Source organism: Dendrobates tinctorius, unplaced genomic scaffold (genome assembly GCF_039654945.1).
Source record: "Dendrobates tinctorius isolate UK_male_01 unplaced genomic scaffold, ASM3965494v1 ptg000143l, whole genome shotgun sequence".
Lineage (NCBI taxonomy): Eukaryota > Metazoa > Chordata > Amphibia > Anura > Dendrobatidae > Dendrobates > Dendrobates tinctorius.
Window position 1 is genome coordinate 25,169,712 of NW_027361810.1, and position 27,911 is coordinate 25,197,622.

Here is a 27,911-nt window from a genome sequence, read left to right on the forward strand (position 1 = left end):
TCTCCGTTTCTCTGGTGGGCCAGTCCAACCCTGCATACATTATACAAAATGATGCCACTATAGTGCCCAAACAATGCCACCATATGATATACCAAATATTGCATCTACTATGCCCAAATATTAGCACCATACAGCATATAAAATTATGCCACAACAGCACTCAAAATTGTGCCTTAAGAGCACTAATGATACTGCCATACACTGCCCAAATAACCAGGCAGTTCTCAGTTTCCAGATTATCAAGCTCAGAGGCCTTTAGTTAGATGTAGCTGATAGACATCTCGGGGGCATTTGCTCCATTTCCTCTCTTAGAATACAATCTTGGGTTCCAAGGCTTGTAACGTTTTATATTGTGTAACAACCACTTTTTTAATAGGCGTGTCTACATTATTTTTATATTATTGCTCTTATTCTCTTTGTACCTTTATAACTGATAGATATAAACCATTGGTGAGATGTACTCACGTTGCTAATTTGGACAGCGTTGAGCTTGGCTTGGACCATTCCCGGTGTATCTGCCGGCAGGCTGAAGTGCACCTTCTCCTTATTCCACGCATCTTGGTACAGGCTCTAAAAAATAAAAAATAAACAAACCATAAGTCACCGAATTTATTCTTTATAAGAAATAAAAAAAAGTACAAAAAGGAAGAAATAAGCATGACAACACTCACTCCGCTGAGCTGCAGAGCATTGGCTTTGGCCAAAACGATCTCTGGAGAATCCATGACACTGGTGAATTTGATGGTGTCGGGAGGCTGACGGTACTTATGCTCACTTAGGATTTCTTGAGCTTTCTTTACTTTGTTCACTTCTAAGGAGTCATTAGGAATCCAGCCACAGCCGCGGATCCATTCCATGTCGGATTTATAGATCCACTAAAAACAAGAATATTACAGTTATTACTTTAGCCTTAGAGATTTTTTTGATTTTTGTGACAATTTTTGATTTTTCCTTCATGAATCAAATTGTGTCGGCTTGCCTTATTTCAAAAGACTGATGGTTGCCGTTGGAAACAAACTACAATTTACGGACAATCCATTGTCAGGCATGCAATAATACGTATTAAACCATATCCCGTTACAGCCAAGTCATACTCATCCTTGCATCCATGCCCCCTATTACAGCGAACGGCAAACAGTATTTAAAACAGGTCTATTACTGAGTACGACACTTTGCATCTTCCGAGTCGAGACGGAGTCAATATTAAATATGCCCCATTATTTTATATTATTTTAGCCTAAAAGCTTGCATTTATATAAAAATATTCATATACCGTACGTCCATAGATATCCAAATACATCCCAATAGGTATTCATAACCTTTAAGCAAGGACAGGTCCAAAGTTTTCTTATCTATAATCCCTATGTGTTTGTGCAAAAAATTCTAAATCTTTCGACCCCCTAATTTATGACATCCTCCTGTTTGACTTTTTACTAGTGGCAGGATGTAAAACTCACATCACTACGCAGGTCATAGGCTTTCCTTGCTTGTATGACGTCATTCTGATCTGGTAGACACGTCCATTGGTGAAGGCGATGGCGGTACTCAGTGTCGTTGACTAATTTCTGGCAATTCTTGGCCAAAACAACAGACAGCATTTCCACTGGGCAGTTGTACTTGGTCTTGGACTTCTCAAAATCCTTCTTGTACACTCTGTCACTCTGGATCTTGGCAACATGCATTGCCCATACAGATTTAGGATCATCTGCTAAGCTTCTGAACCCAACATGGTGACCTTGCTGCTTGCGATATCCTGTTTTGTATTTATACTAAAAGTAAAAAATTAAAATAAAAATATATAGTAATTAGCTGTAAACTTTTTTTTTCAAAAATATTGATTTCTTCAAGGGCTTTTCCAGCCTTACAAAAAAATAATATATATATATATATATATATATATATATATATATATATATATATGTATCTATCTATATATGTATACACAGGAGTAGATCTTATTTCATTGTGGAAGATTTATCTACTAATTTAGGTTAAGGAAAAGGGTTCTAGTATATGCTTTTGGTGTAAGTTGTAAGAATTATACCCAACATTTAAAGTTATCACTTTTCCACAGTCTCATAGAAAATGACTAGAGCAGTGGTGCGCATGCACGACCCCCCTCTTCATTCCAATGGGGCATTTCAGAGCCTAATTCTTGTGACCGGTGAGTTTCCTAGCCCCGCCAATTGGAACGTTGTCGCTATCCACAGTCCCCTAGAGAATGAACGAAGCAGCGATGAACAGTCTCTGATTAATTCTATCAGGACATTTTAGAGCCTCATTCTTGTGATCATTGAGTTTCCCAGTGGTTAGAATTCACCGATCAAAAAGTTAACACATATCCATAGTCCCATAGAGAATGAATTTAGCAGAGGCGCATGTGTATAGTCTCTGATTAATTCCAAAAGGGTTTTTCAGAGCCTAGTTCTCCTGATCAGAAAATTTCCCAGTGGTCAGACCCCGCCGATCAGAAAGTTACCACTATCCACTATCCCCTTAAGAATTGTCATGATCCAGTCCAAGGTTTGTTTTCTGCTATCCTCTCCCTGGACTGGTCATGCGGGGGTTAATCCCCTCTGCCTCGTTTTGGATCTGTTTTTGTTATTTCAGTTCGCTGCGGCCTGCAGGCGACGTCAGAGATAGTTCATGCTTCCAGGCTAAAGCAGCTGACCCGTATACCCTAGTGATCCTTCTGCCTCTGACTTCCCGTATTTGTGTCTGACCCGTTCCCTATCCCTGACTTTGTGTGCGTTTGGTAGTTTCCCTACAGTGTATGACTCGGCCTGCACTCTGAACCCCGCTTCCTGTTTTTCTGTCTCTGATACCACGTTACCGACCAGCTTATGACTCACTGGCTTGTACCCTGACTCCCCTTTCCGTCTCACGTCTTGGATACCGAGTTCCCGTCTGGCTCTGACTTCTGGTTTGTCTCTGACTACGTGCATTGCTGTGACCTCTGGTACTTCGTCTTCCTGTTTGTTGCTGACCCGGCCTGTCTAACTACTCTGCCGCCTCCTAGTGGCGGCCTGCATGTCTGCACTGTGGTGCTACACGGTGCATGCAACCCTTTTTCCCTTACCAGCACCCCCTGGTGGAGCTTGCGCACAACTGCTCTGCAGTTGCATTACAAGAATGCATGGAGCAGTGACGTGCATGCGGTCTCCATTTCATTTCAACACAGCATTTTAGAGCCTAGTTCTCGTGATCGGAGAGTTTGCCGAGGGGGGGAAACACCACATATCGGAAAGTTGCCACCTATTTACAGTTCCACAGAAAATGAATGGGGCAGTGGTGCACATGTGCAGCCTTTGCTTTATTCCAAAAGGGCAATTAAGATATTAGTTTTCTAGTGGTCAGGCTGGACCGATCAGAAAGGTACCACTATCCACAGTCCCCTTAAAAATGAACAGAGCAGTGATACACATGCGGTCTCCAATTCATTCCAACAGGGGCATTTCAAAGTCTAGTTCTCGTGATCAGTGAATTTCCTAGCAGTCCGGCACAAATCAGAAAGTTGGCACCTACTCGAAGTCCCACAGAGGATGAATGGAGCAGTGGTGCACATGTGCAGCCTTTGCTTTATTCCAACAGGGCATTTCATATCTTAGTTCTTGTGATCGGCGAGTTTCCCAGTGGTCAGACCCCACCAATCAGAAAGTTACCACCTATCCACAGTCTAACAGAGGATGAGCGGAGCAGTGGTGCGCATGCGCGCGCACTTTGCTTCATTCAAACAGGAAATTTCAGAGGCCGGGTCTTGTTATAAGTGAATGTCCCAGTAACTGGACCCCCACCGATTAGAAAGTTACCACCTAATCATAGGAGAACTGTTGGGAATAACCCTTTAGGATCATGAACTTACACAACACATCCATTCCAATCATTAAACTTACATCACTAGCTATATCTCTGGAAGCTCTGGCAGCCTTGATCGCAATGGTGTCAGCTTTTAAGTCATATCCTTTCATCTTTGTTTGGTCCCATCCTTGGGTATACAATTTCTGCAGAAAGAATAAACAGCTGTTATATATAAAACTACTACTACTCAAAATATATAGGATCCTGTCACCAAGGTGATGTAGTACTTACGTTGCTGACATTTATTTTATTGGCCTTAGCCAGCAAGATTTCCGGAGTATCGGGCATGACATGAATAGTGCGTTTATCGTTATTCCAGGCGTCAGTGTACAAGCGCTGAAAGAAAAAGCAGGGTACAAAGTGAAAATCATGAAATAAGAATATATACATTGCTCCCCCATACACAGTAACGCACAACTCGACTGAGCGCTCCTGTGTTCACTAAGAAATAGCCGCTAACAGACAACACTGATATCAGCTTATCTCGGGGCAAAAACAAGAGGATCAGATGTTGAAGCGCCAACTGACTGGATCCTTCACTCCCCTAACATCATCCATCAGGGGAGAGTTGGGAGGCCCCATTATACATTAAGCTTGTGGCTGGTCCCACCAATGGGCACGCACGTTTAGCCCACTTTACTAATCAGTATAGGGGCCTTTAAATAACATGTTACCAAGGGCTGTAGGGTGGTAAGGATTTCATAAAAGATCACTTGGCTATGATTGCGTCCTTAAGATTGATGGAAAATCAGAGAAAAGGCAAAATTGGATTGTAATACTCTTCATTTTGAGTTTTGGACCCACTGTAAACGACTTACATTATTCATAATCTGAGCATTGCTCTTGGCAAGAACCAATTCCATTGAGTCAGGAACAGAGGTGAACCTGAAGGTGTCCGGTTTCTGACGGTAAGCCTTGTCACTCAGGATCACTGAAGCCCTCTTTGCTTTCTCCACGTCCAAGGAACCAACGGGGACCCAACCAATACCTCTGAGCCACTCCATATCGGATTTGTAGACAGCCTAGGAATAGAATTAAAGGCAGTATTTAGATATTTTCTACACTGGAGAAAGAGATATTTTCCTTTGTTATATCACATACATCACTCTGGAGATCATAGGCTTTCCTTGCTTGTATGACGTCATTCTGGTCGGGTAGGCAGGTCCATTGGTGAAGGCGATGGCGGTACTCAGCGTCATTGACTAATTTCTGGCAGTTTTTGGCCAAAACCACAGACAACATTTCCACGGGGCTGTTGTACTTGGTCTTCAACTTCTCAAACTCTTTCTTGTATTCTCGTTCACTCTGGATCTTGGCAACATGCATGGCCCATACAGATTTGGGATCATCCGCTAAGCTTCTGAACCCAACATGGTGGCCTTGCTGCTGACGATATCCTTTTTTGTACTTGAACTATGGATGAAAAACAAAAAATTCCAAAATGCAATATTATATTACACAATGGATGGTTCTATTTTTTTTCTCTGCTATACTATTACTTGTGAAAGTTTTATAAAATATAGAACCCTTTTTAGACTTATCAGAACTTACATCGCTGATGATATCTCTCGAAGCTTTGGCCGCCTTAATTGAGATGGCATCGACACGTAAATCATAACCTTTCTTTTTACTTTGCTCCAAGGCCAGTCTGTACTGTTTCTGTAAGAAGAAATTAGGAAGATTAATTGTAAGACTTGGGAAAACTAAATGACTTGGCAACTTGACTTGAACTGAGATACTACAGCGCCATGCACAGCCACCCACAAGGATGAGCCGCCATAGCAGTCCGATCATAAACATTTGTAGTTTTGCATGGGTATTTTTTACTTACACATTGTCAGGGGTAGTCAGAACTTAAATTCTCAATATACATGCAAATTTAAGTAATTTACTTAAGGACATATGCCCACATGGGGGACGCTTACCTCACTGAAATTGACACGATTTTGCTTTGCCAGTTCGATCTCGGGAGTGTCTGGCATAACATGGATCGTCGTCTTATCCTTGTTCCAAGCGTCGGTGTACAGGCGCTAGAAAAAAGCAATATTTGTAAAGATTACCGCCGTGTTTTCTTAATTTTATCACATAACAATAAACTTACCAGCAACCAGTATACACCCTGGCAAGTGCAGCTCCTTGACACATCCTAAGCATTTTTCTATCTTTGTATACAACCTCTTGATATCTATAGCTAATGCCTTACACACATTAGGGCTCATGTCAAAGGTCACATTGTGGCTCCATTCTGTATGAATCCGTAATAGAACATTTTACAGCTGGCCTTAGTCATGCCCTTTTTGATGACACATTTCTGATGAATTCACTAAATCTGGCAAATACGAATAATTTGCAATTAGCGCTAAGTGCCTAGAATTAAAATTTTACTTATTCCAGAAGATTGCATTATCCACAGGAGGCGCATATAATCTCGGATCTAGCATGGTGGACTTTCCCATAATGCCCTGAAGCCATCACATCACATGGGAGAGCACAACCTATGAGGAGTGACTATCATAGCCTGTATAAAAGCAGAGGCAAGGAGGGCAGCAGCCATTCTGCAGTGAATTTGGATAGTTAGAGGACGTCACAGCTTAGCAACGAAGATAGGGGAGAGAAAGCCACAAGACACTGAAGAGTGTGTACTGATACTATGTAATATTACAGTAGTGAAGAACAGCTACCATCCATTTATCTATAGCTATATATGCTGAGGTCACTTTGGTCACTCATTACTAAGGCTGTTTTTGCCTTAAAAAGCTTGAAAGAGATTGGAAAACAGTCCAAGGAACTCTCACAGTGTTACCCACATCTTTCAGTACTTTCAATTTGCAGCAAAATTATGGAAAAAAATTTGGGCAAATTCAAATTTCAAAAGTTTTGCTCATAGTTAATAAAAGACATTAAAAACAAACAGGCAAAAAAAGACAACAATAAAAAATCCGAGAGATTCCGTGTATTTTACTTGGGACGATGCTTAGCACACACGACTTTTCTTGAAGCTCACCTTATTCATGATTTCAGCATTGGCTTTTGCAAGAGTCATCTCCATAGAATCTGTCACACTGGTGAACTTCAGAGTGCCTGGTTTCTGGCGATACTTCGCATCGCTTAGAATGTCACCCGCTCTTTTGTTTTTCTCCACGTCCAAAGAACCAATTGGAACCCATCCGATTCCTTTCAACCACTGCAGATCTGCTTTGTACAAGTTCTGCCACGAAAAATAAAATTGAAGAAAATGCGTTTAGCATAAGTAACAAATTTTGTGGGAAAAGGCAGCGTTGAATTACTGCCCATGGTAATGTACCCCAAGAACCCTCCGATCAGTTACAGCCTTCAGTGGTTGCTCTCAGTCATGGGAGTTGTGGCATATGCTTTGCCCTTTCAAAACTTTAAAAACTTCGGCAGACCCTTATTTTTTTATCCTGGACAACCCCTTTAAAAAGACACCTACATGTAATATTAGTCTGCAGATAGTACTCACATCACTCTGGATATCGTAGACCTTCCTGGCATGGACCACGTCATTCTGGTCTGGCAGACATGTCCACTGGTGCAGAGGCCTCTTGTAGTCAATGTCGCTGACCAACGTCTGGCATTTCTTGGCCAACACAATGTCCAGCATATCCACTGGCATGTTGAACTTCGTTTTCCACTTTTCAAAGTCCTTATGATACTCTCTCTGACTTTGCATTTTGGCCAAATGCATGGCCCACACAGATTTCGGGTCATCCTGCAGGCTGCGGAAGCCGACGTGGTGTCCTTGTTGCTTGCGGTATCCGATTTTGTATTTGAACTGGAGAAGCAAGAATGAAAAAGTCAATCATCAAACACCACTTTATACCCCATATTATGTAAATACTGATGTAAGAAACTTCATCTTGGCACCTGATCTGATACCTAAGCAAATTTTACACGGCATATGTGATGCGGTATATGTCAAATTGAAGTTTGATTCATCTGTCCGTAACTTAATTCCTAAAAATGTAGGATATTTAATTTTTTATTTAGTGATTTGAGTATTTACTCATTATTATTACTATAGTCATGGTGCTGCGGTTTCTTAAAAGGTCCTGCATCATAACAGTTTCACAATCGCTAAAAATGGTGCTGGGAATATACCTATATTGGCTTTAATAAGTTCTGTATGGGAGAAAATTAAACAGATAAGGCGAATTATGTATCTGTTATATGGTTTGTTTTTCCTATCTGTTTGGAGTTTTCATGTGTACATGAGAGAAAAAAATTAGAATAAAAATTATTATAAAAAAATGGCGCTTGGAATGGTGTGTCTTGTTAGTTGCAGGTTTAAGAAATATTTATTATTCATCTAATATATTGGTGTATGGTAGGTACTGCTCTACTTAAAGGGAATTTTCTAAGACTTTTATTTTGATGACCTATTCTAAGATTGATGGAGGTCACTGATCAGCTGATTTTAGGCGCTGCAGCTCCGTCCCCTGTGTAGTGGCTGTGAATGGTATTGCGCCTCTATCTCTTTCCTGTGAGTATGAGAGAGCTGCAGTATCATTCATGGCCTCTACACAATAAGGCAAGGTGCAGGCGACTATAGATTTTCTCATCCGAGAGAATCCGGACGATTATAAAAATCACACTCTGATCGAAGTGTCATCACAGTGTGCTCCGATTTTCTCGGATGAGGAGAGGATAGAGAAAAAAATGTCTCCATCTTCTCTTTCTCTCAGTCCTCGGAAATTAGACTGCATTCGAATGTCATCAAAGTGCAGTGCAATGTTTTCCACGCGCTCATTGACTTGCATGGCCGAGTGCAATCCGAATATTAGTTCAAACTCGGACACGTAGCAATTTTTTTCTTCATACAGACTGAATACAAAGAAAAAAAACGAACGTGTGCACGACCCCATAGAAAAACATTGTTCCGAGTGTGATTTGATGTTTTGTTGGATCACACTTGGACGAAAAATACGGCCGTCGGCATGAGCCCTAAAAGAAACTGTGCCACTTCCGGTGTGCTATGCACCCTTCAGTCAGATGACTGGTGGCCATTCCAAGTGATTTGTTATCAGTCATAAATATTAAAATCTCAGAAAACCCCACTAAACTTCAGCGATTGTAATGTGATCATATATGATATTTACCCGATGCCAAAGTTTGTTCTGAAGACATTTTTTCTTTGCGTACTTACATCACTGGCAATATCCCTTGATGCTTTTGCCGCCTTGATGGAGATGGCGTCAACTCTCAAGTCGTAGCCCTTCTTCTTGGAGTCTTCCACAGCTTTCTTATACTGACTCTTCATAGGAAAGAGACAATTTAGTTTAGTACAGATCACAAAAGACTAAACAATTAAGAGTGAACTTTATTTTATATATGCGTTGACTATGGAAGGAAACCCTGAGAAAGACAGGAGCCTAAACCAGCTCCATTCATCATGGTGGAGCCCTGGACCATTACATCCATTATACATATACATGCTACTAATGTACATTTGCTTACAACGCTGTAGTTAATTTTGTTCTGTCTGCCCAGCTCAATTTCTGGTGTGTCTGGCATGATGTGAATTGAAGTTTTGTCCTTATCCCAGGCTCCAGTGTAGAGTTTCTAAAAAAGAAAATGATATCAATTTTTCTCATCTATATCCGTTCACCAAGTTCCGTCACTTACGATCTATATGTGAATTTACCTTGTTCACTATATCGGCATTAGCTTTGGCCAGGGTGAGTTCCAGAGAGTCGGTGACGCTGGTGAATTTAAGGGTTGATGGGTGCTGCCTGTATTTGTTATCACTCAAAATTTCTCCCGCTTTCTTGGACTTTTCGACTTCCAGAGAACCGATAGGGACCCAGCCTACCCCCTTCAGCCACTGCAGATCAGACTTGTACAAATTCTGTAGGGAAAGACAATACATGAAGCATAATCTGTGCGTCTAAATGTGCTGTGATATTTGCTACTTATAATAAATACTAAATAATACCTTCACACAGTGCACAAAACTATGCCGCTATAATACCCAACTAAAAACATTGCCTAGAAAAAGGTCTTGGGTTGCCAGCATCAGAGATATGCTGAAAATCATCCTAAAGGAGTGCGGTGGAGACCCCATTCTTAACTTTTTCATTTAACTTCTCTTTTTCATGATTCAGTAATACTGTAATACCGCTTTGGTGCTAGTTGAATACTCACATCACTCTGGATATCGTAGACTTTCCTGGCATGGACCACGTCATTCTGGTCTGGCAGGCAAGTCCACTGGTGCAGCGGTCTCTTGTAGTCAATGTCGCTGACCAAAATCTGGCACTTCTTGGCCAACACTAATCCGAGCTCGTCCACGGGCATGTTAAATCTGGTCTTCGACTTATCGAAATCTTTCTTGTACTCTCTATCACTCTGGATCTTGGCCACGTGCATGGCCCATACAGATTTAGGATCATCCTGTAGGCTGCGGAAACCAACGTGGTGTCCTTGTTGTTTCCTATAGGCAGTTTTGTACTTGTACTGAAAAAAAGAGTAATTTTTCATTATCTGCGCATCATTTTTTCCTAAATCTATTTATTGTCTTTTTTTTTTAATTGTAAAATCAACTATAAAACGCACCCATTTTAAATTGTAGCATAAGGATATATTTTAAAAAAACATACGTCACTGGCGATGTCTCTGGAGGCTCTAGCTGCCTTTATCTGGATGGCATCTGGACGGAGATCATATCCCTTTGCCTTGGATTCTTCAAGTGCTTGTCTGTACAGTTTCTGCAAAAAAAAAACCAATAGTTGAAAATTTCAAGTGGAATTTTTAGGTTTTCCTACCAGTTTAATTATATCAATTTTACTATTTATTTAGTCTTAAAAAAGGAACACTAAATGATCAATATGTCAAAATAATTGCGATCACTTTCACCACTAGGGGGCCAATCCGTCTACAGCTGTAGACTGTTGCTATTAAAGGGGTTGTTCTAACTATGGCTGATCGGGAGCCCACCACCCACCTGCCGACCAGCTTCCTGCTTGCCAGGGGGAGCACTGCGCTCCTGAATGATTAACAGTTTGTACGAACAACATGATCATCACGCCTTTGAACCGTATGCACAATGATGCTGGATCCATCCAGCTTCGGATCAGCGCTTGCAAGCTCTATAGCAAATAGCCTGTAAGTGCTGCTCTCCTTGCCTAGGCAACTAGCCACCTCTGATAGATAGTAGTGGTGCCAGTAACCTAGACCACAAGCAGTGAACTATAAAATGAAAAAAATCTCTCCGTCATTGAGAACCGAGAGGTAAATTGCAAAGTGTTTTACAGGCACTTTTATGATTGTGAGAAAATTAATAAAGTGTCCATCAAAACCAGGATGCCTGGTGAAAAATGTGAACATCAGCATTTTGACATTTAAAAATATATTAAATAAACAGCAAATTTGATGAAATTTTCATTATTTTTGTTCCCACATTGATGGCGTATTACACTTTTACTCACTTCGCTGTAGTTAATCTTGTTCTGTTTGGCAAGTTCGACCTCGGGTGTATCGGGCATTATGTGGACTTGTGTCTTATCCTTGTTCCAGGCGTCCGTATATAAGCGCTGGAATAAAGAAAATCACGTAAGAATCATTGAGATATGGCATTGAATCCAAATTCTTTATAGGTAAAAATTTGTAAAAACATTACCTTATTCATAATGTCGGCATTGGCCTTAGCCAGGACCTGTTCCAAGGAGTCGGTGACACTGGTGAAGCGGAATTTGTCAGGGTGCTGACGATATTTCTTCTCACTAATAATGACCGAAGCCCGCTTATTTTTCTCATCGTCCAAAGAGCCAGAAGGAGACCAGCCGATTCCTTTCAGCCACTGCAGATCTGACTTATACTGAACCTGTAAGTTGCAGAACAGCAGGACACGTTATATGTAGGATATTAATTATTGCCGTAATTAGCGCTACAATTAGTATGTGCCTTTTTTTTTTATTTGACATGAATTTTTTTTGTGTGAAAGCTATGAAAAAAAATCACATGCGAATTTTCAAAAAGAGAATATTACAGAAAGACAATGCGAAACCTGCAACAATATCCCCGTCCGAGACCTGCGGATCTTGTGGCAAATTCACTGTAGTTAAAACTGCTGAGCAAAAATATGGACATTTGTGGGCAGATTTGCCCAATTTTTTTTTTTGCGATAACAACTTTAGTTTGTTGTACGGGGCCAGGTTTCGACAAGGATATCGGTAAAAGTGTCTAGATACGCCAACTAGAGTTGAGCAAAAAAATATGAAGGACCCATTCCAGCGGTCAATGAATATCTGGGCCAGAGCCCTGCAAACCACCTCCTACCCGCCGGGACATCTTCTGAGTAGTAACTCCACCCTGATGCAATCATCGTACTCATGACATAGTGCCAGGTCTACTAATCAGAAGAGGCGTTGATAACGTCTAAATGTAGGAAGAGGTTCACAGGGCTCTTGTTCGGTGTCCATGGACTACCAATATGGCCACTGGACCGGTCCACTGATCTCTTTGCTCAATGTGTCGACGATACACATTGTATAAAAGTTGGACAAACCCATAGTTTTTAAAGAGACTGACATATATGGGACTTTACCTTGACAGATGATGTCAGGGGAGTTAAAGATTGGGCAGTTTAGATTTCTAGCACTTTTTGTTAGGTGGGATAAGCCGCTGCCAGAGGAGCCTGCCCAATGAGAACACGCCCTCGAGCCAAGTGTTAGCACCACACCGGGTCCCTGCTTTGACAGGCAGGGTCTCCAGCGTGTTAGTTCACAACCTGCACTGCAGTCGGTTCCTCTCTTCTTAATGCTCCGTATGCTCAAAGCAGCACATCCAGCCAGGCCTCTAGTTGTGTCCTTAGGGCACGCGAGCGCTCCTGCCCTCTTAAAGGGCCAGCACGTGCACTTGCTATTTCCTCCCCAGCCAATGGTTATGAGGAATTATGTACAAATTGCTTCCTCTCCTCTGGGGAGGTGCCTGAGCAACCTTCCTGTTTTGCAGTCAAAGTGGTGTATGGTTGCATACCTATTCCTGCTGCACTCTGGTGCAAATCCTGCCTGCTGCACTTTGGTGCAAATCCTGCCTCCTGCACTCTGGTGCAAATTTTGCCTGCTGCACTCTGATGGAAATCCTGCCTGCTGCAACCTGATGCAAATCCTGCCTGCTGCACTCTGATGCAAATCCTGCCTGCTGCACTCTGATGCAAATCCTGCCTGCTGCACTCTGATGCAAATCCTGCCTGCTGCACTCTGATGCAAACACTGCCTGCTGCACTATGATACAGACTTTAACTGCTGCAAACTCTGGTGCGAACTCTGCTGCATTCTAATACAAACTCTGACAGCTGTTTCCTCCAGTCTGGGTCCAGCTGCTGTGCGTCTGTTGGTCTGTCCTGGAGTGGCACCTGGCGTTCATCGGGAGCCAAGTCTAACCTCACCATCAGAAGCTCTAGTGAACAGTGTGGTGTTCGCTTAGTCACGCCCCTCAAAGCTCTCCACGGTCCGAGGCACAGTGGTTCCACAAACCACGTCCGCGACACCAAGCCGAACGTTAATGTGTTTGGCAGAGTCAGGAGAGAAAGATGTCAGGTTGATTGAACATTTGGATGGTGGCGGTGTATGGACAGCGGATAGTGAGTGCAATTCTAAGGGATAGCTAGGCCTAAAAATGAGATAAGGGTTCCCTAATGGGACTTGTACTTACATCACTCTGCAGGTCATACGTCTTCCGGGCATGTACAACGTCATTCTGGTCAGGTAGACAGGTCCATTTATGAAGAATGTTTTTGTAGTCAATATCGCTGACTAGTGTCTGGCATTTCTTGGCCAGCAATACTCCCAGCATATCTACTGGTGTATTGAACTTGGTCCTCCATTTTTCATATTCCTTCTTGTACTCCCTATCACTCTGTATTTTGGCTACGTGTATGGCCCATACAGACTTGGGGTCATCTTTGAGACTGCGGAATCCGATGTGGTGTCCTTGTTGCTTTCTGTAACCAACTTTATATTTGTACTGCGGAAAAAAAATGGAAATATTACTTCTGGTTTCTGTTTGTACAAGCAATCATGTGTCAGATCCCTATCTCATTGGATTCTCAAAATGTTGCTTTATCTATCCACCATGCTTTACACTACAACTATCATTTCAATTGGCTTAACGTTAATGTATGATGAGCACATTTCCATATGAGCAAAAATGGAATAATTACATTTTACAAAAATGGAACTATAAGGTCAGATAATCATCTTAGCAATGAATCAATCAGAAGCCAATCTTACATCGCTGGCAATGTCTCTTGATGATTTGGCAGCTTTTATTGGTATTGCATCGACACGCAGGTCATAGCCCTGCTTCTTTAACTTTTCATAGCCCGCTTTGTAGTTTTTCTATACAAGAAAAGATATTGATATTTGTTAATTTTGTGTGAAAGCAAATATGTACATTTAACATAATTATGTTATTCCGGTTGCTAACATCTATTTTTTTTTTTTTTTTTACCAAAGAGTCATCCTGATATAGAGGCCATCACAAGACCATATGCAAAAAAAATAAATAAAATCCTTTGGTAAAGGATTCACCACTAGGTGGAGCTTGAGAGCCTACTGCATACTGATTTGTAATTGAGTTCAATGGCAGCTTTGTACACAACAGGCTCCCCCTTGTGGTAGCTGAAGGCAGGGATAAAGTGTAAAAGATTTTATTTACCGTATTTATTTTTTACTGGGTAGAATAGACATCAAATTTTATATAACTTCTATGTATGTATTTTAATGTATTGGTTATAAGAAAACTAATAAAAATATGTGAAAAAATATTAAAAAAAAATATTAAAAAAAACCTAAATATCAAAGTTGGGGAAAATTATGCACAGGATGATACATATTTGGCATCACCTTGTGCATAATTGTCCAAGCCTCATATAAAAATATTATTGCTATGTGCTGAACACCAAAATGGAATAAAAAGTCGAATTTCATACGGCTTCAGACGTTCTTTCTTGGCCGATCTTCTGTCTGCCGGCATCAATCTACGTGTTACAGAACACTCACCTCACTTATGTTGATCACATTTGCTTTTGCTAGTACGATCTCCGGTGTGTCCGGCATGACATGAATTTGTGTCTTGTCTTTCTCCCAGGCTTCTTTGTAAAGTTTCTACGGAAAGATAATGTCACATTTTTAAAACTTGAATTCTTTCATTTTCAAACCGTAAAACTGAAAAGAAATGTAAGTCTTATAGAAAATGTTAGATTTAAAGGTTTAATGTGACCTTAGACATTCGTGTCATATGCACAGGATAAGAAATACATGTCTGGTGGATGTGGAGGTCTCATCTCTGCCTGCGTCAAGGGAACCTAAATATATTTACGACTTCCTACAATGGAGTCTACATCTCTGTGTAGGACCTCACTGTCTATTCAGACGGGTACAAAACCAAAATGGAAAGGGCTCCCTCTATATAATGGGACTGTGTTGTAATTATAGGTTGTCTTTATGGCAGATATACCATAACTAGGTCCTAAAGTTGGTGCAAATTGATTTGCAGGTCCATCGGGCATGTCAGTAATCTGTGGTCTATAAATGGGAGCCATGAGAATTGGCTCATACATGGTAGCATCTGTGGCATCCAGTATGATAGCTTGACGCTCATGTGCCCCAATGCAAAATATCCAACAGGGCCCCCAACTATCATGGGTCTTCAATAGTAATAGTCTTTTTCATATAGGCCAAATTGACCTTTTGAGCCCTCCGAGGCTCCAGGAACCAGGTGCTACTGTAACCTCTGCATCTATTCTAGATAAGCCCCCTGCCGGCTTCTCTTTTGATTAACCGGCCTGGTGCGACGTCACATGTGTTTCATGACTAAATGATCATGTCATGCCAAGCCGGTTCATCAAAAGATGAGCCAGGATCCCAGCAGGTAAAAGGCAGTTCTTAGGGCTCCCATCCAGTGGCCACAAATTACTGAGGAGGCTTATGGACTGGTTCCTGGCACCAACTCAACCAGGAACCTTTGAGTTTGACTCCCTCAACCAAGTCTTCCTGCAATGTGTTCAGATGTGTCTCTAGTAGAAAACTAAATATGAAGAATACTGTAGGATATGACAACATGGAACATATTCATACACTTTCCTACCACGCCCGTCTCCCACAATGGTGTACATAGGTTTTTAGATCAAATTTGTGCTCCATCCTTGCAGCATAAACTTACTTTATTCATGATCTGTGCATTATTCTTGGCCAAGACGAGCTCCATTGAATCGGGCAAACTAGTAAATTTCAGTTTGTCTGGGTGTTGGCGGTATTTTTTCTCACTGAGAACTTCCATGGCCTTTTTGTTCTGCTCAGCTTCTTGAGATCCAAATGGAATCCATCCTACGCCCTTCATATATTCATTGTAATCTGCTTTGTAGACATTCTGAAAAAGAAGAAGTAACGTGTCTTCATAGTCCGTATCTCCAGCTGTTCATGGAATGCTGATGTAACATCAGGAAACTTACGTCACTCTGGATCTCGTAGACCTTCCTTGCTTGGACGAAGGCGGTCTGGTCGGGCAGGCAAGTCCATTTGTGTAGAAGTCGCTTGTAGTCAATATCGCTGACCAGCGTCTGGCATTTCTTGGCTAACAGGAAGCCCAACATATCTACTGGCATGTTAAACTTGGTCCTCCATTTGTCGAAGTCTTTCTTGTATTCGCGATCGCTTTGGATCTTGGCCACGTGCATGGCCCATACGGATTTAGGATCATCCTGTAGGCTTCGGAAACCAACGTGGTGTCCTTGTTGCTTACGGTAGCCCTGCTTGTATTTAAACTAAAAAGAAACCCCCAAAATTTTCAGATTACTCACAAAATCCAACATTACTAATTGTGCAACGCCTTGCACCCATCATCGGTCTCATACTCACGTCACTGGCGATGTCTCTAGAAGCTTTGGCAGCTTTAATAGAAATGGCATCGGGCCTGAGATCGTAGCCTTTCTTAATTGCCTCTTCCCATCCAGATTTGTACAATTTCTGCATTTTATATGAAGTAATAAAGAATATTAATAATTGTGAATATTAAAAAAAAGTGCAAAAACTTACAGACTCAGTTATATTGTGGGTAATATCCAACAATTCTTCACATTTCATTATATACCACTCTATTGTTTAAAGACGTAGGTGGTACAGGAAGAATGTAGTATTGCGTGGACCTATTTTTAGAGGCATGTAGTGCATAGATAGACTGAATGGGAGCCCACAGGAAGCAACCCCCAATTATCTCCATATGATCCTATTGAAAGTATGGCTATGGGGTATCCTTTTATGTATAAAAAAAAAAAAAAAAAAAAAAGAAGAAGAAGAAATGTACGGCTAATGCACCATCAGGTGCACAGATCACACAGTCTATGCGTAGTAAGCGGAAAATGAGGAAACATCCAGCTCCCACAATCCAGTAACATACAAGATGGCTTTATGAAGTATTCCACAAAAAATACGAATAAGACACTGCGTGTAGAAATGTAACACGTTTTAGATCACTTATGATCCTTCTTCATAAATGCAACACGCATCAGATCATTTATGATCCTTCTTCATAAATGCAACGCGTTTCAGATTGCTTATGATCCTTCTTCATAAATGTAACGAGTGTCAGATGACTTATGACACTTCATAGATGCAACGTGCATCAGGTCGCTTATGATCTTTATTCATAAATGCAATGAGTTTCAGATCACTTATGATCCTTCTTCATAAATATAACGCGTTTCAGATCACTTATGATCCTTCTTCTTAACTGTAACATGTTTCAGATCACTTATGATCCTTCTTCATAAATGTAACCAGTTTCAGATCACTTATGATCCTTCTTCATAAATGTAACCAGTTTCAGATCACTTATGATCCTTCTTCATAAATGCAACGAGTTTCAGATCACTTATGATCCTTCTTCATAAATGTAACCAGTTTCAGATCACTTATGATCCTTCTTCATAAATGTAACGCATTTCAGATCACATGATCCTTCTTCATAAATGTAACCAGTTTCAGATCACTTATGATCCTTCTTCATAAATGCAACCAGTTTCAGATCACTTATGATCCTTCTTCATAAATGCAACGAGTTTCAGATAACTTATGACACTTCATAGATGCAACGTGCATCAGATCACTTATGATCCTTCTTCATAGACGCAACACGTTTCATATCACTTATGATCCTTCTTCATAGACGCAACGCGTTTCATATCACTTATGATCCTTCTTCATAGACGCAACGCGTTTCATATCACTTATGATCCTTCTTCATAAATGCAACGCGTTTCAGATCACTTATGATCCTTCTTCATAAATGCATGAAAAAAGATTATAACTGATTTGAAACACGTTACATTTCTACACATAATGTCTTGTACAGATTTTTTGCCGAATACTTGATACAACCATCTCGTAGTTTACTGGATTATGGGTGCTGGATGTTTCTTTGTTAAAATGTTTTTCCCATTGATCTGATCAGCCCCAGAGCCGCACTTGCCAACTCTATATCAAAAAGCATGCCAGCACTGTGCTTCTTGCATAAGCTGGTCCATTCTGATACAGAGGGGGTCGATAAACCAGGAAACAAGCAGTATACGCTTGAGAAAAGAAAGTATTTGCAAAGTCGCTTGTTTTTTTTTTTTTACAAGCACTTTGCATTTCTATCCTTTTAAGAACTCGAGGCATCCCCTTTAAGGAAGTAGCCCTAAGTCCAATCTGATAGTGAATCCTTAACCTGAGCCATTTGACCATGAAGGACAACCTTCACAGTATTTAATTGCAGTTACAGATGTGCCCATTAGCTATCATGCTAAGATGAGCAGCTTTGTTTTTACGATACTCTGTTGGGAGATATTTATGCTAAATGTGTCTATATGAGGACATCTAGTGGTTGTGATGTGAATTGCAGCTTGTCGAAAGGCTTTTTTTTAATACTTTGTGATATATTACATTTGTATTGTGAGAATTTGTGCTCCTTCATGAAATTTGCATCTGTTTTTGTACATATGGTGCTTGCTATAATGGTAATTGATCCAGAAATATTACCTATAGATTTGCAGATTTTTCATATATGATATTACTCACTTCACTAAAAGTAATCTTGTTCTGTTTGGCCTGGAGAATATCAGGGGTGTCTGGCATCACGTGGATCTTTGTCTTATCCTTCTCCCATGCATCAATGTATAAGTGCTGAAAGCAAAAAAATAGGAAATAATAATGCACAAGTCTATGAGAACATATGGATACAATGAAACGATACGTGTTCATATAATACAATCACGTGACTGATCACTAAATGACCGATCTTAAACTCACGTTCACTTTTGATCAACAAATTTTGCAGAAATCGTATTTTGGTTAAAAAAATGTGATTTTGTTTCTCCGTTTTTTTTTACCTTATTCATGACGACAGCGTTCTGCTTGGCTAATTCCATGTCCATAGAATCCATAGATTTGGTGAAAGCGAATTTGCTTGGGGGCTGGCGATACTTGGCGTCACTGATGATCTCCGACGCTTTCTTGTTTTTCTCCACGTCTAGAGATCCCAGGGGGCTCCAGCCCATCCCCTTGTACCAGGTCTTGTAGTCTACTCTGTATTCATTCTGCAAAGAGAAATGACTGCATGACTTAGAAAGCGAAACATACAATATGTGTCTATATAATATATATCATACTCCATACAATTAGGAACGGATACGATACAATCTATGCTCTATTCTTAACAACACAAGTCAACTGAAAAGCTCAAAAAAACAAACAAATGTTTTTTGGAACATTTTGATATCACTTTTGCTATTTTCTTTTTTTTAAAAAATCCATTAGCAAGTTTTTCATTGTTCAATGGAGTAAAAGAAAAAAATGTCAGAAAACATGAGTAACAAAACACATCCAAAAAACCATGGGAAAATTCACCAAAAAATTGCCGGGAAAACTCGCAGAAAACTAAAAAAAAAAAAACTACACAAAAGACCCTTCAGGGAAAGAAAAAAAAAAAAAACACCAGACCCTTATAAAGCGTCTTTTGCTTGGAAAACTCGCCTAAGTATAAAAGAAGTTGTGTGTACATGGAGTTGTTTTTTTTTAGTCGAATGTTTCAAAAATCCTCCTAAAAACCGCTTTGAAAACTTTTGGAAAACTCTTACGATTTATTTCTATGGGGAAATCTACTTGACCGTTCATATAAGGGGGTTTTGTTTGTTTTTTGTTCTCAAGAGGTTTTGAAAAAATGTCTGGTGGAAAAAAAAAGAAAGTGCTGGTAACTTCTTTGAAGAAAATAGGAAACCTCTTCAAACTAGGCAGTGTCCAAAGTGCTCCATTCACTTCAATGGTCAGTTCAGCTACTGGTCCAGATACAAGAGACTTTTAAGCCAATTATCAGGACTAGAGTTAAGCGAAACAGGTCGGCCAGATTCATAAGTCGCCGACTTATGCCAAAGTCGGGTTTCGACGACCAAAACCCGACCACAGCATGAAGTCGGCCATGTGGTCGGCAAAACGAGCGCCAAAGTCTGATTTCCCAGAATGCTTGCACGTGACTTTTTTTCAGCCAATAAGCAAGGACGTACACTGTGGGCAACGAGATGACATGTGCAGCGTCGGGCGAGAGGGGGGGAAAGTCGAGAAAGTCGGGTTTCATGAAACCCAACTCGACCCTAAAAAAGGCAAAGTCGCTCATCTCTAATCAGGACCCAAGATCTTTTCGACCGGTCCTAAATCTTAAAAGAGTTCAAAAACATTCCAAAAGTCTTAGAAAGTGGGAACGACAACTCACGTCACTCTGGATCTGGTTCATGTTCTTGGCGAGCTGGACGTGCATTGCGTCCGGTAGAAGGATGTACTTGTGGATGATATTCCTGTAATTAGTGTTGGAGGCCACGTTCTGAGCTTCTTTGGCGGCCATGACACTAAACATGGAGACGGGCGTGTGGTATTTGGTCTTGGTTTTCTCGTAATCTTTCTTGTACTCCCGATCGCTCTGCATCTTGGCGACGTTCATGTAGTGGACAAGTTTGGGGTCGTCCTGCAGGTTGCGGAATCCGACCATCTTTCCTCTGCTGCTTTCATAAGCTTTCTTGTACTTATACTGGAAAGAAGAAAATAAAAACCTTTGACTGGTATAGACTGGGATAAGATTACCAAAACCACGAAGCTGGCCACAGCTATTTCTATCAAACTCCTCCATGTATATGCACACTCAATCCGGCTGAACGTGCATGTGTTTTCAACGGGAAAAGTGAAATTAAGCATATTCAGATACCTCTTTGGGCATCTTATCTCCCTTCAAAACTAAGGATTGGGCATGTTGAAATTCAATTCATAACTCAGTTTTATGGGGTGTGAAGCTTTATTTTTTGCACTAAGCGCTCCAAATCCAATGCTGATCTTAATACAGTAAATACGAAAAGTATGGCCGCCTGCTGTTACCACTAGGGGGCGCTCAGTGAATATGGATTGGTACAGACAGTATATACTCTAACAGTAGCTACTACGGTGTATGGGGGGAAGTGGGAGAAGACGGTCAAGCCTGTGTCCACTTCCATCATAGCCCCTATAGCAGTCATGCAGTCTGCGCCATATTTCCAGGAACCCTACTGTCCATGCAGTAGCATTGATAGGGGGGACGCAACAGGTACCATAGTCTACATCTTGGAGATAAACCATTAACCAAAAACAATCAACTGGCCAACTTCTTGTACAAACATAAAGGCATATGATGCTTTGAAGGTCACCACACTTTTAGGGTTACAGGACACCCCAGTCTTCTTCAGAGGGTACTTACATCACTAGCAATGTCCCTTGATGCCTTTGCAGCTTTGACGGCGATGGCGTCGGATTTCAGATCGTATCCTTTCTTCTTTGATTCTTCCAGGGCTTGCTTGTATTTTTTCTGGGAAATAAAAAAAAAAAATGTATATAAAGTTCCAAAGTTCCTGGGAAGACATGAAATGACGCAACCTGGTAGGAACGATCTCCTGCTTAATACAATGGGAATCTTTGTGGGGAAATCTGTTTACATTGGGAGTTTTCTTCCGATATGGGGATGTAACATATATTAGGTACCCACCTCGCTTATATTCACGGCATTAGCCTTTGCCAGAAGGACATCCGGTGTGTCGGGCATGACGTGGATGGTTCTTTTATCTTTCTCCCAGGCTTGCTTGTACAGGTTCTACAAAAAGGAACCAAGAATATGTTTTATTTTCTCTATGCATTATTCAGCGCATGCTTTGTTTTTAGATCAGAAGTCATTTTCTTCTTAAGTTAAGTCATTTTAATGGTTAGAAATCCACAAAAGTCTTAGATTTCAAATATTCTGTCCTCGATATGAAGACAGAGAATGAAATAGGATCAAGGTATAAGTAAAAAAAATAACATTTAATTCATTACGTCTTTGCTTATACCACCACATTCTAGGTCATAGGGAGCCAATTATTTATCACTATCATTGTAGGAGAGAAGACTTGGAGGACGGGTGAAACCCTTGTGTTTAGGTTTGCCATCTACTTTTCTTATAAAGGGTGTTAATCCTCACCATATGCATTAAACTAACGTTAGCGGACCCGCTCATATCGACAGGTTTGGCCAATGGTCATTTATGGGGTCCTTGGACAGATGATTGTTGGGGGAGTTAAGAATCCGGCATGACCGATTCTGAACTGATGGGATATGCTGCTCTCAAAGATGTCTGGCAGTGGCCCTGTCGTAGAGAACACAGGAGCGATCAGCAGTGAAGAGAGCCAGCTGAATGATTGTCCAAACCATCGTTCGTCCGACAGTCATCTAAGGTGTTTGGGGGGCTTAGGAGTAGCCTCATCTACTCTACAAAGAGTCACCTCTTCAGATTGTGTTCAGTCGATACGACCGTAGAGGTGACTCTTTGTGGAGTAGATGAGGCTACTCCTAAGCCAGTCATGCCGGATTCTTAACTCCCCCAACAATCATCTGGCCAAGCCATCTATGATGTGAATCTACGCAAGACCTATTTTATCAAGCATTACCGATAAGCAGATTAATAGAGTCTAACAAGCGGTACAGTCACTAAGAATATTAACCTCCAATCCTGTAGACAGAGCTTGGATATTGCCGTAAGCTCCAAAGACTTTGAATAGAGCATTAGCATACACGGTTGTCCACCACAATATGGAAACTTCATTCAAGTGCCTAAAGGGGTCTAAGTGATGGGCTACCCAATAATTAGACAGTTATTATTAATCCTATCCCAGGAGTGTATCTCCCACTGAGGATGGGAACAGTCCATCTGTTAATGGACCCCAATGAACCTTTAGAACTATTTATGGTGCATGCACCCTTGGGTTATTGGGCTAATTTTAGGAGGATTTTTGTGTAGTTTGATTTTATTAGCCTATCTTTAGGATAAGCCATCAATATCAGATAGGTGAGAGTTAGAAGCCTGACTCTCTGACTCTGAGCCATGACCTCTTCAAGTAGAAAGAGAAAAAAAGACAATAAAAAATAAAGAAACTTACCTGATTCATGATTTGTGCATTACTCTTTGCCAAGACCATTTCCATGGAGTCGGGCAGACTTGTGAATTTTAGGGTATCCGGGTGTTGGCGGTATTTTTTATTGCTGAGAATTTCCATAGCCTTCCTGTTCTTCTCAGCTTCCTGGGATCCGTAGGGCACCCATCCAACGCCTTTGACATAGTCGTTATAGTCTGACTTGTAAATATTCTAGGAATAAAGGAGGAATATATATTATTTATCATACAACACATGCATTGTGAAAAAGACCCATAAATTTGAGAATTTAACACAAGTTTATATTGGGCAACAAATTTTCTTTCTATTAAAAGTCCCTAGTGGTGGCTCCAGAATTGTATCATTTTTACTTTATGGTACAAAGCGCTTTGAGAAAAACTGAGCTCTGAAACATAAAAGTGCAGCTGCTGGGTGAAGAACTGTGGGCCCCTGGGCCTCAATAAGTGCCCCGAAACCCAAATGTTAGGTCCTTTCCTGGTGTAGTAAACAACCTTTTATCACATGACACGATATAACTTACATCACTCTGTATCTGCATTCTGTTCCTGGACAGCTCAAGGTGCATTGCATCCGGCAGCAGACTGTAGTGGTGGATGAGACGCTTGTAGTTCGTGTTAGTCGCCACATTTTGTGCCAGTTTGGCAGCAGTAACACTGAACATGTCCACTGGGGTGTGGAATCGGGTCTTTGACTTCTCGTAGTTTTTCTTATATTCACGGTCAGACTGCATCTTGGCCACATTCATGAAATGCACCAATTTCGGGTCGTCCTGGAGGCTTCTGAATCCAATGTGCTTTCCTCTGGTCTGTTCATAGGCTTTCTTGTATTTGTACTGCGGACGGTCCCCAATAGCAAAATGTTAGCAATGAAATAAAGCAATTTTCATTTTATTTATTTTTTTATGTTTGCATGCTTGGACTTCAATCAAAAGTATTATTTTAGACTTACATCACTGGCAATATCTCTTGAAGCTCTGGCTGCTTTTATGGCTATGGCATCTGGTTTCAGGTCGTATCCCTTCTTCTTAGCGTCTTCCCAGGCTTGTCTGTACAGTTTCTGAAAAGGACAGAAAACCGCATTTAATGCATAAACCTTAGCGGATGAAGGCTCTAAGACCACTATACTGTCATTGACAATCCATACTTGTGAACTCCGATGACCTTACTTTTGAGAACATGGCATAAGCCAGTGGACTACCTTCTATCGTTTCTTAGCTGTTCATGCTGGGAGTTATAGTTTCCCGATAGCTTGAATCCCTTAAGCTGTAAGCTACTGCACCCTTTAATAACAATTTGTTTATGCGGGCCCCAGATCAAGCAGGCACGACCATTTTTGGAACTCCCAAAGAAGTGAATGGAGAGAGTCACCTCTACAGTCTCAGTGGGACTTCCAACTATCAGACATTTTTTTGCATATCCTATAGATATACCATAAACGTGCTTCATCCTTTTTCTATAGTGTATGTCCCCCTTTAGTACCATTTTGTTTATGTCAGATGGATATGGTTCCCAGAGAAAGCACGCTCCAATTTTTGGAACTCCCATAGAAGTGACCGTATAGAGTCCATACGCAGTCATCTCTCCATTCTGCCATAAATGTCTGAAATAAGCATACCATCTTAAATTGAAGTGTGTTGGAGTAAAATGCTCCCAACTTATGAATGAGTAACTAATTTTTTTTTTTAAATAATTTTGTCAAGCATGGAAATTTCTGAAACTTTGCAAATCACTTTATTAGGGAACTTGTCTTTATTGCTCTAAGAAAACAGCATGTAAGTGACTTCCGAACCTCTGTTTTTCCCCAGTCTACTTTCCAGCCTTAAGCTGCATTGACATCAGAACATATTCATTTGGAGTACAGATGATGGCAGTGATGTTTCAGCGCCTATTTTCTTTCCTGAATATTGTGTTTAACAGAACAATCTCCTGTAGCAGTTTATTCCCAGAGTTAGTGACACAGGTGCAGAGCGATCCTTTCACTGCCATCATCTGTACTCTAAATGAGTATGTTCTGACATCAATGCAAATAGACAGGAGAAAACAGATGCTTGGAAGCCACTTATATGCATTTTATTTACAGGAATGAAGATAAATATCCTTATAAAGTGATTTGCAAAGTTTAAAAATTTCCCTGCTGGTCAAAATTATTAAAAAAAAAAAAGTGTATTCATTCTATAAAGGTCACATGTATATTAATACATTTTCGTTGTCCTAAAGAAGAAACCACTTTTTTTTTTTTTTAGGTATGGTAACTCAGCCTCATGTCAAGTAAGTGATAGACTCATTCCCTCTAAGTATTATCATTAACCTCCTCCCAGTATTTTATAAATTTGGCGAATTATGCAAAAAAAATGTATTTTCAAAAACTTATAGCCCAAATATGTAATGCGCCATCATCTGCAACTCTTCTATGACACAATACTGGGATAGATCAGTGATTACTAGCTTCCATCCTTAGTGCGAAGGATACAATGAATCAGGTGATATGGCGCTCCCGTGAACCAAGTGATATGGTGCTCCGGTAAACCAGGTGATACGATGCTCTGGTAAACCAGTTGGTACGGCTCTATGGTAAACCAGGTTATACGGCGCTCCCGTGAACCAAGTGATACGGTGCTCCGGTAAACCAGATGATACAGCGCTCCTGTGAACCAAGTGATACGGTGCTCCGGTAAACAAGGTGATACGATGCTCTGGTAAACCAGTTGGTACGGCTCTCTGGTAAACCAGGTTATACGGCGCTCCCCGTGAACCACGTGATACGGTGCTCCGGTAAACCAGGTGATTTGGCACTCCCTTGAACCAAGTGATACGGTGCTCTGGTAAACCAGGTGATGCGGCGCTCCCGTGAATCAAGTGATACGGTGGTCCGGTAAACCAGATGATACAGCACTCCCGTGAACCAAGTGATACGGTGCTCCAGTAAAGTAGATGACACAGCACTCCCGTGAACCAAGTGATATGGCGCTCCAGTAAACCAGATGATACGGCGTTCTGGTAAACCAGATGATACAGCGCTCTGGTAAACCAGATGATAAGACACTCCGGTAAACCAGATGATACGGCGCTCCCATGAATTAAAATATGAAATTTACAGCGGGCGATGAGAGTATCCTGCACTGCTGGATAAATGACAAGGTAAGATGGAGAATGGATTGTTGGTTTAGTGTCAACGTGATTCAGAGGCTCTCCAACTCCTTCTTCTGGACAACCATAAATGAAAGTAGTGATTAACATCCATGCGGTTAAATACATGAAGAAAAAAATTTTAAAAATGGTGCCAAGGAACGAGGGAAGGGGCAAATACAATCACGATCAAAGACAAAGTTCATACATTTCACAAAGAAATAAATAACATGCAAGAAAAGTTGAATTCACTAAAGTTATAAAAAGAAAAATGTGTCATTTTTTATTTGTTTAAAAGTCACTTGTCGGGACTGAACCTAGTATATTGTGCAGAGATTTATCTCCACTTTAAAGATTTCGGTTTTATTAAAATAGAACACGTTTCAGCTGCAGACATGCTTCATCAGGTGTATATAGGCATACCAGATGAAGGCTGTCCTCAGTCGAAACGTGTCATATTTTTTAATAAAGCCTCTTTTGTTTTATGGTGACTTTTTATCCACATTTTATTTCATGGGAAAGTTGTATCACTTGATTCACTGGAGTGCAATATCACCTGGTTCATTTTACCCTTTGCAATAGTTTTTTGCCAACACACTTCTGGGAGGAGATTTCTGGAAGTTTATCGAGTGAGCTGCACCTCGATTAACTATTTACTCTTCCTAATGCTATATGGAGATGTGCCCTGTATTGCACAACCTTCCAAGATTAGAGTCCATTTTTCTTCCCTGGCATCGTCAATAATATAGTTTTATAATTTTACAATTATTATTTACAATCATTATATAATTAATATTATATACAATAACTGCCGTGCTCAGATAGTGCTTTGTTTTCTTCCATTTCTTCTCTGTCCTCTGGGGAATTCTCCATCTATAACATCGTTAGAATAAAATGATAAAACTGACTGCCTCTAGCCACCACTGGGGGGAGCAAAGTGGATACTGTTTATACATTGATCACCATAATAAACACAGTATGCAGTGAGCTGCCCCTAGTGGACACCAAGATTTTTATCTGCACAAAAAATTTTACCTAAAGCCAGATGTTGGCGAAATTCATGATAAATGTTTCAGTTCTCTTACACCTTTTCTGGTCTGTGAATAAAATCTATGCTCTCGATTTTGCTTTACTAATTTCAGTTATTGCTTTATCTCCTTTACGTGTTAAGTTTCATGTTGATATGTTACTTACGTTACTCATGTTTATAGTGTTGGCTTTAGACAGAATTATTTCGGGAGTATCGGGCATCACGTGAATCTTGGTCTTGTCCTTCTCCCAGGCGTCTGTGTAGAGTTTCTGCAATGATAAGAGCCAAAATATCAGAAAATAGTGAGAGAGGAAAGCTCTAGTACATGTGACTATATGAAAATTTGTATAGTACGACATTATGAGCAACGCCGTCTTCCAGGAGTCTATATATTTTATACATTTAA

The 27,911-nt window shown here is 40.7% G+C and overlaps 1 protein-coding gene across 1 annotated transcript in view; it reads right to left on the reverse strand.

Moving 5' to 3' along the window:
* Positions 1 to 27,911, reverse strand: part of NEB (nebulin) — a 166,873-nt gene that overhangs the window by 85,889 nt on the left and 53,073 nt on the right. The window contains exons 35-67 of the mRNA XM_073545254.1: positions 27,670 to 27,774; positions 24,299 to 24,406; positions 23,871 to 24,182; positions 23,336 to 23,542; positions 21,913 to 22,017; positions 21,628 to 21,735; positions 20,620 to 20,931; positions 19,244 to 19,450; positions 18,933 to 19,037; positions 16,737 to 16,844; positions 16,331 to 16,642; positions 16,042 to 16,248; positions 14,880 to 14,984; positions 14,109 to 14,216; positions 13,531 to 13,842; positions 11,495 to 11,698; positions 11,304 to 11,408; positions 10,476 to 10,583; positions 10,021 to 10,332; positions 9,521 to 9,724; positions 9,334 to 9,438; positions 9,023 to 9,130; positions 7,340 to 7,651; positions 6,863 to 7,066; positions 5,784 to 5,888; positions 5,410 to 5,517; positions 4,960 to 5,271; positions 4,677 to 4,880; positions 4,090 to 4,194; positions 3,894 to 4,001; positions 1,458 to 1,769; positions 672 to 875; positions 466 to 570 (exon numbers count right to left, since the gene is read on the reverse strand). Coding sequence (XP_073401355.1) covers positions 466 to 570; positions 672 to 875; positions 1,458 to 1,769; positions 3,894 to 4,001; positions 4,090 to 4,194; positions 4,677 to 4,880; positions 4,960 to 5,271; positions 5,410 to 5,517; positions 5,784 to 5,888; positions 6,863 to 7,066; positions 7,340 to 7,651; positions 9,023 to 9,130; positions 9,334 to 9,438; positions 9,521 to 9,724; positions 10,021 to 10,332; positions 10,476 to 10,583; positions 11,304 to 11,408; positions 11,495 to 11,698; positions 13,531 to 13,842; positions 14,109 to 14,216; positions 14,880 to 14,984; positions 16,042 to 16,248; positions 16,331 to 16,642; positions 16,737 to 16,844; positions 18,933 to 19,037; positions 19,244 to 19,450; positions 20,620 to 20,931; positions 21,628 to 21,735; positions 21,913 to 22,017; positions 23,336 to 23,542; positions 23,871 to 24,182; positions 24,299 to 24,406; positions 27,670 to 27,774 — 5,946 coding nt within the window. The remainder of the gene's footprint in view (positions 1 to 465; positions 571 to 671; positions 876 to 1,457; positions 1,770 to 3,893; positions 4,002 to 4,089; positions 4,195 to 4,676; positions 4,881 to 4,959; positions 5,272 to 5,409; positions 5,518 to 5,783; positions 5,889 to 6,862; positions 7,067 to 7,339; positions 7,652 to 9,022; positions 9,131 to 9,333; positions 9,439 to 9,520; positions 9,725 to 10,020; positions 10,333 to 10,475; positions 10,584 to 11,303; positions 11,409 to 11,494; positions 11,699 to 13,530; positions 13,843 to 14,108; positions 14,217 to 14,879; positions 14,985 to 16,041; positions 16,249 to 16,330; positions 16,643 to 16,736; positions 16,845 to 18,932; positions 19,038 to 19,243; positions 19,451 to 20,619; positions 20,932 to 21,627; positions 21,736 to 21,912; positions 22,018 to 23,335; positions 23,543 to 23,870; positions 24,183 to 24,298; positions 24,407 to 27,669; positions 27,775 to 27,911) is intronic.